Source organism: Sapajus apella, unplaced genomic scaffold (assembly GCF_009761245.1).
Source record: "Sapajus apella isolate SASKATOON/1434 unplaced genomic scaffold, GSC_monkey_1.0 scaffold95, whole genome shotgun sequence".
Taxonomy (NCBI): domain Eukaryota; kingdom Metazoa; phylum Chordata; class Mammalia; order Primates; family Cebidae; genus Sapajus; species Sapajus apella.
In genome coordinates this window covers 1,200,546-1,208,358 of record NW_022437035.1, presented here as the reverse complement: position 1 = coordinate 1,208,358, position 7,813 = coordinate 1,200,546, and the positions used below count along the sequence as shown (strand labels likewise).

The 7,813-nt window shown below is 51.2% G+C and overlaps 1 protein-coding gene across 1 annotated transcript in view; it reads right to left on the bottom strand.

Annotated features, from left to right (window-relative positions):
* Window positions 1-7,550, bottom strand: part of GSTT2B (glutathione S-transferase theta 2B) — a 17,665-nt gene extending 10,115 nt beyond the window's left edge. The window contains 3 exon segments of the mRNA XM_032256599.1: window positions 4,779-4,849; window positions 6,065-6,190; window positions 7,528-7,550. Of these exon segments, the coding sequence (XP_032112490.1) occupies window positions 4,779-4,849; window positions 6,065-6,190; window positions 7,528-7,550 (220 nt within the window).
* Between the last annotated feature and the right edge of the window lie 263 nt (window positions 7,551-7,813).

Here is a 7,813-nt window from a genome sequence, read left to right as displayed (position 1 = left end):
AAGAGTTGGAGGGGAGGATCGAGTCTTGGGTGAAGAGTTGGAGGGGAGGAATGAGTCTTGGGTCAAGAGTTGGAGGGGAGGATTGAGTTTTGGGTGAAGAGTTGGAGGGGAGGATTGAGTTTTGGGTGAAGAGTTGGAGGGGAGGATTGAGCCTTAGGTGAAGATTTGGAGGGAGGGGAGGATTGAGTTTTGGATGAAGAGTTGGAGGGGAGGATTGAGTCTTGGGTGAAGACTTGGAGGGGAGGATTGAGTCTTGGGTGAAGAGCTGGAGGGGAGGATTGAGTCTTGGGTGAAGAGTTGTTTGGAAAACAAAGCTGAACAGAAAACCAGGGCATCATCAACACTAATGAGTAATTTTTTTCTCTATAAAATAAAAATTTAGATTAATAAAAGGAATGACAAATTTTGAAAAGCAGGCAAACACCACAAACTCCAGGAAAAAAAGTCCTGACATTTTTACGAAGTGCCAGACACCTTCACTGTTAGAATACTCTATCCTCGGCCGGGTGCAGTGGCTCACGCCTGTAATCCTACCACTTTGGGAGGCCAAAGCGGGCAGATAACCTGAGGTCAGGAGTTTGAGACTGTGATATTGTGCTGGCCTAGAGCCAGAACCTGAGCAACGCCATCTTTATAAAATGCAAAACTGTTTTTTAAATAAGTTGCAAGACTGCCCCATTCTCCTCACAATAACTGCTGGCCTTGGCTTCTGTAAATAGAACTGCTAGTTTGTTCTGCAAACTATGTAAAGCTGCTTACCTTTTCTTGTCAGTAACTGCCAGAATTGCTAGCCTTTGCTTACCGGTAATAACTAAAATAAGCAGCCCAGGCTAATTCCATCCTGGCTCTTGTGTCTTGTAATAAGTAACTAAGATCTGTGACTTCTATCACCAGCCAGACAATGTGTAAACAAATGTTTATCTTGACTTCTGTAAACCACTGAAGTAACAAACAGAATGACAAAAGTCCCCTGGCCCTTGGAATGTCAGGAGACCCCCACCCTCGTCTCCGTCCAGGAGGTGATTTACAGAATCCATTAGCCCTTGGAATGTCTGAAGCCTTTTCATCCCCATCCCTGCTCCTCACCCCCCCCACTCCCAAGGTGGTTTTTTGGGTATAAAGAGTCTTGGCACCCTCCTTTCGACGCCACAGGTTGGAGAGACGTGAGTCCTCTGTGGTCACCGGCATAATAAATGACCCTGCAATCTGGCATACTTTTGTCTTGGTGCTAACTTTCTATGCTCGGTCCAGTACAACAAGACCAGTCTGGCCAACGTGGTGAAACCCCATCTCTATTAAAAATACAAAAATTAGCCAGGCAGGGTGGTGTGCGCCTGTAGTCCCATCTCTACTAAAAATACAAAAATTAGCCAGGCATGGTGATGCACACCTGTAGTCCCAGCTACCCAGGAGGCAGAGGCAGGAGAATTGCTGGAACTCAGGAGGCAGAGGCTGCACTGAGCCAAGATTGCGCCACTATGCTGCAGCCTTGGTGACAGAGCGAGAGTCCATCTAAAAAAACACACAAAACTCTGCCTCCCCATGTTTTTTTGGCTGCAGACTCTTTGATCACATTTTCATGTGACAGTGATTTTATAATATTTCCTATGGAGAGAACAGAAAGACAATTCTGTCTCTCCTTTGGCAGTAGGCATATCCCTGTGAGGTAGGAGAACAGCAGGACTTTTCCAAGCACAGGTTAAAACCCTGCTGATTAAAACAGGACATAACAATTACAAAGAATGACCCAAAACCAGCTTGGATTAAGAATTATAATGCATTTGCATAAGATACACCCACCAGGGCCATGACAGTTTACAAAGGATGCCATGGCGATAACCCAGGAATGACCTTATATGGCTTCAGAAAGTTCATGAATAACCCACCCCTTATTTAGCATATGATTAACGGTGGGAATAAACAGCCAGCATTCCTGGAGTGCTACTCTGCCTATGGGGTAGCCCGGCTCTGTCTATGGAGCAGCCATTTTGCAGTACACTGTTGCTTTCTAAACTTACTTTGCTTTTAGTTTTGTCTGTCGGCTCACTCTTGAATTCTTTCCTGAGTAAAGCCAAGAGCCTCCCCACCAGCTGAGTCCTAATTTGGGGGTTCACCTGCCTCAGCCAGAAGCCATTTATGCACTAAGACAACTATAGCAATTTAAGTAGATACAGAAGTGACTTCAAAGCCCAGAAAACTATCCCACTAAACCCATGCAAGATGATCCCCCAATTTTGCCTTGGAAGCCTCTTAACATCTCTGCGGTGAGGGGTTTGTAAAGCCCCATTTTATAGATGAGGAGACTGAGGCTCAGAGAAGTGACTCACACAGGGTCCCACAGCCAGAAGAGACAACGTGAGCTGGGATGTCAGCTCCCTTCCTGGACACGCCCCTGCCCAGCGAGCCATGGCACTCACATGCATGAGCTCCATGATTGCCACCAAGTCAGACACAGAGATATGGGACCCAGTAAGGAAGGCCTGGTCTGCAGGAACTTGTCCAGCTCAGCCAAAGTGGCTGCCAACATCTTGGGCTGCACTGAGTCACCCAGGAACACAGGGATTATCATCTGATGGGCCAACAGGCAGAGAGAGGGGTCAGGGTCTGCCCAAAGCCCATCCTGGTTCCCACCCTCATCCTAACATCACCAGTCCTTTGGATTTCTGCTCATCTCTGCCAACCCCTTTCTACTCATGGCCACCAGCAGCCTCATCTCCTACTCAGACACGGACAGCCTCCTCTTCTCCCTGGGTCCTCATACAAGGCAACCAGTGGGATCCTTCTGCAATCTCAATCTGCCCATACCCTCCCTTGCATAAAGCCTGCCATGGCTCCCCACCACCCTCACACAAAGCTTCCCCAGTGCAGTAGCCATCCCTACCCACTTCTCACTCCAACTGCTACTGCCCCCCATCTTGGTCAGCAGGGCCTAAGTGCCCAGCTGGGACAGGAAGCTGAATAACACGGGCCAGCCTAGAGCCCAGGAGGAGGCTAGAGGGGTCTGACCTATGGATGGGACTGGCTGGGGATGGAGGGTGAATGGCAGCTCCAGGGAGTTGTCCTTGACCCTTGCTTCAAGGAGCTGGACACAGGAAGGGTGGACCACTGATGAGTCAGGGTCTGTGATCCAGTGACTAGCAGAGAGGCCTCCTCTTCCCTGATGCCTCTCAGATACAGGCCTCAGAACGCTGGTACTGGGATTTTGGGGTGGGGGAGGGCACAGACCTCAGAGAACTCAGGGTACTCCCCACTCACCTCACTGATCTGCCCCGCAGGCCAGCGGCACAGTGATGCCTTTGCCCAGGTGAACCCCCTAAGGAAGGTGTGAGCCTTGAAAGACGAGGCCTTCACCTTGGCTGAGAGGTAGTAGGTCCCTGGGCTGCTGCCGGGCCTTGTGGGGCCAGTTAGCCTTGTCTGTCTGCTCACTGTTGATGGATGGATCATGGATTGTGTGCCCTGCACAAGTCCCAAGACGAAAAATGGGCTGAGGCAAGCAGAGGTTCCCAGGGTTGAGAGGGGCTGTAGAAGTACCCTCCTGCATTGTACAAATGAGGAAACTGAGGCTGGAGGAGGGAAGGGGCTTGCACAAGGCCACAGGACTCAATCTGCTTCCAGGCCTCCTCACCACTACCCAACTCTCAGAAGGAAGGAGAGTACTACGTTTTTAGCTTCCTATCCCAGCTGGGCACTTAGGCCCTGCTGACCAAGCTGGGCGACCTGTCGACACCCCAGAGTCCCTGCTAGACATGTCCCAGCCCTCAGCCCAACCTCATTCTTGCTGGGAATCCCTGCCCTGTTCAGCCATGCAGCCTCCAGTGGCTCAGCTCTTCTTCCTTTCTATGCCAGACTCTCAAGGCTCCCTCCCCACTGGGGGCTCCCAGGCCTGACTCACTTCCAGCACCCCAATCCTGTGCTGGAGGCTGCATTAGGTGCCTGGTTAGTGTGTTTGGATCGGAGGGCCTCAGTCAAGCCAGGCTGCAGTCTGATCACAGGCCTACCCGTGGGCCTCTTTGCCCTTCTACAGAATGGGCATGCACACCCTGCCCATTCTCCCTCCACAAACTGCCTCTGTGTCCAGCCCCGGTTCTGCAGCAGGTGGCTCCAGCTGGTTGTACCAAGGGCAGCAGTTGGGAAGGTTCAACTGAGCAGGGGCCTCCTTCTGGCCTGCCCAGGGGCTCTGGATCTGCTCTCTGCCCTACTGCTCAGTTATAGCCCTGGCTCCGCCATTGAATTCGGCTCCAGCTGCATCTCTCTAGGCCAGCCAGACCAGCAAACCCTGCAGCTCCGGGTGAGGGTACTGGCCTCCTGCCACACGGCCCTCCAGCCTCTAGGGGTAACCCCTTCAGCTGGATGAGAACCCCATGGGATAGAGCAAGTCCGATACAGGGGGAAAAAAAAAAAGCAGAAGAATGGCAAGAAATACAAAAAAGTGGCAGAGACCCTGGGCCTGGCATGGTGATGCATGTCTGTAATCCCAACACTTTAGAAGGCTGAGGCATGCGGGTCACTTAAGCTCAGAAGTTCAAGTCCAGCCTGGTCAACTTGGTGAAATCCCCTTTCTGCACATATCAAAAATAATAATAATAAGTAGCCGGGCATGGTGGCATGCCTGGTAGAGTCCCAGCTACTCTACATGGGGGGAGGAAGTGGAAGGATCGCTTTGTGATATTGTGCTGTAGCGGGCCTAGAGTTAGAGCCTGAACAACATCATTTTATAAAAGAAAAAACTGTTTTTTAAAAATAAGTTGTAACGGCTGCCCCATTCTCCTCACAATAACTGCTGGCCTTGGCTACTGTAAATAAAACTGCTAGTTTGCTCTGCAAACTGCCCACTATGTAAAGCTGCTTACTTTTTTTTATCAGTAACTGCCAGAATTGCTAGCCTTTGCCCACCGGCAATTGCCAGACTAAGCAGCCCAAACTAATGCCATCTTGGCCCCTGCGACTTGTAATAAGTAACTAAGGTCTGTGATTTCCACCTTACCCAGATAATGTGTAAACAAATGTTTATCTTGACTTCTGTAAAACACTTAAGTCACAAACGGAATGACAAGAGTCCCCTGGCCCTTGGAATATCCGGAGCCCTCGTCTCTGCCCAGGAGATGATTTACAGAATCCACTAGCCCTCGGAATGTCTGAAGCCTTTTCATCCCCATCCCCACTCCTCACCCCCACTCCCAAGGCGGTTTTTCGGGTATAAAAAGTCCTGGCACCCTCCTTTCAATGCCACAGGTGGAGAGACGTGAGTCCTCTGTGGTCGCTGGCATAATAAATGACCCTGCAATCTGGCATACTTTTGTCTTAGTGCCAACTTTCTACGCTCTGTCCAGTATAACAGCTTGAGCCTGAGAGGTTGAGCCAGGATCATGTCAGTGCCCTCTAGCCTGGGCTACCGAGTGAGACCCTGTCCAAAACAAACAAGAAAAAAAAAAAAAGAAGAAGAAGAAACCAGGCAGGGGTAGACAGGGACTATTCACTTAGGAAACAAGGAGGCAGTTTCATTGCTTTTTCCAAGCACATGGGGTGAAGATATTCTGGCCCCACTCCATTCCCCTACCCTCCTCTGCACCTGCTCTGTTCCCTCTTAACCTGTATTTTGAAGAACGTTTTGTATTCACTACACAAAGATCATGCCTCTATTAAAATAGACAACCAGCAGGGCATGGTGGCTCATGCCTGTAATCCCAACACTTTGGGAGGCCAAGGCAAGAAGATTTGAGCCCAGGAGTTCGAGACCAGCCTGGGCAACATAGCAAGACCTCCTCTCAAGAATAATAATAAATTGGCCAGGCACGTCGGTGGGCACCTGTAGTCCCAGCTACTTGAGAGGCTGAGGCAGGAGGATCACTTGATCCTGGAAGTTTGAGGCTGCAGTGAGCCATGATTGTTCAGCTGCACTCCCGCCTGAGTGACAGAGTTAGATCCTGTCTCCAAAACGGAAAAATAATAAAGTAAAATAGATGCCACACTGGAAAGTCTGATTCTTCTTGTTGGTCTGCATTCCTGATCTGACTTAAAAGCAGCGGGGACAGGCGGGGATCGGTGTCAATATCCCCTGGGCCACCTGCCCTGCCAACCTGTGGTCAGCTCCAGGGTGTGAAGCTCGAAGGGGATGCCGTTCTTTTTGGCGAAGATGTAGACTGCACGGCAGGGCTGGGACAGCAGGTAGGTGAGGGCTGGGCAGGAACTGCTGGGTTACTGAGCCTGCGGAGCCGCTCGGCACCGGGAGCCCGAGCCCGGCCATGCCCTCCTCGCTCAGCGGTTGGCTCCAGAGAACTTTGTGCCAATCAGTGGCGCGTCCGCTCTCTCACCTCTCCTTCCTGGGAATCTAGGCTGCGGGTATCTTTCCCACTAAAAGGGAAGAGAAGAAAGGAGGTGCAGCAGCCTCCTTGCCCAGTGCCAGGGCCCAGTGCCCAGGATGGAGGCCAGAGAGGAAGAGTGGCTGGCTGCCCGAGAGGCTGCCAGCCCCACACCTCATGGAGGAATGAGCTGTCCCTCCCCAGCCACTGGAGTCATATTTATTACACTCCAGCAATCCTTCCCCCAGATGGCTGAGGCCCTGCGAGGCCTAACCAGAGGTTTCTAACAGTGCCTAGCATTGCACAGAACTTCCTATCCACTATTCAACGGCAACTCTAGGGCTTCTGAGGCCTGTGGCGATGACACTCACATTTCCCGAGGGAGCCTCCCAAGGTAGGAAAACCCTAAATCCAAGATAGAGAGAAAGACCGTTGGCAAGAGGATGGTTACTGGAAACTTGACAATAGCCTTGCTGCCCTGGTCCCCATGGTTCCCACCTGCCCCCTTTGTTGAGATAAGAGTCTCACTCTGTTGCTCAGGCTGGAGTCAGTGACATGATCATAGCTCATTGCAGCCTCGACCTCCAGGGCTCAAGTGATCAAGTGATCCTCCCACCTCAGCCTCCCAAGTAGCCGGGACCACAGGTGTCACGTCTGATTACTTTTTATTTTTATTTTCAATTTTTTTTCTTTGTAGAGACAGGGTGTCACTATGTTTCCCAGGCTGGTCTCCAACTGCTGGGCTCAAGTGATCTTCCTGCCTCAGACTCCTAAAGTGCTGAGATTACAGGCATGAGCCACCGCACCCAATCCCATGGTGCCCACTGAAGGAAGGCCCATCCCCCGCAGAAGTGTCTTCCTGGCCTAGTGCAGCAGCTCTCTCCAGACTGAGAGGGGCCACATTCTCCTGCCCCTTCAGTTACCTGCCCCTTTTCACAAGTCACCTTTGGCCGGGATTACTGCAATATCAAATCTCCCTGCTTCCTCCCTGGCTGCCTTCCAGTCCAACCCCCAGCAGCAGCCAGAATGTTATTCGAAAACACCCCATCAGAGCACTCCATTCCTGCCAACAGTTTACAGCCAGGCACCTAGGCATGGCATTTAGGCTCCTGAATGACTGGGTTTTGACCAGGAGAGCTGCTGTCTAGATTTTCTCCTCCCGACCAGTTCCTCAGGAGCGACACAAGACTCATGACTAACTGTAAGGGTCATGTCCTGGGAGGCCAACGCAGCCAACTGCTGGGTCGCCATGCTTACAGCCACCGAATGTGGAATGCTGCTGGGCCTTATGCTGTCAGATACTTACTTTCTCCAAGAATTAGAAGGCTACAGGAAATGTTTTGTTTTGTTTTGGGTTTCTTTGTGTGTTCTTAGAGACAGAGTCTTGTTCTGTTGCCCAGGCTGGAGTGCTGTGGGTCAATGAGAGCTCACTGCAGCCTTGAACTCCAGGCTCAAGCAATCCTCCTGCCTCAGCCTCCCAAGTAGTTAGAACTACAGTTATGCACCACCACACC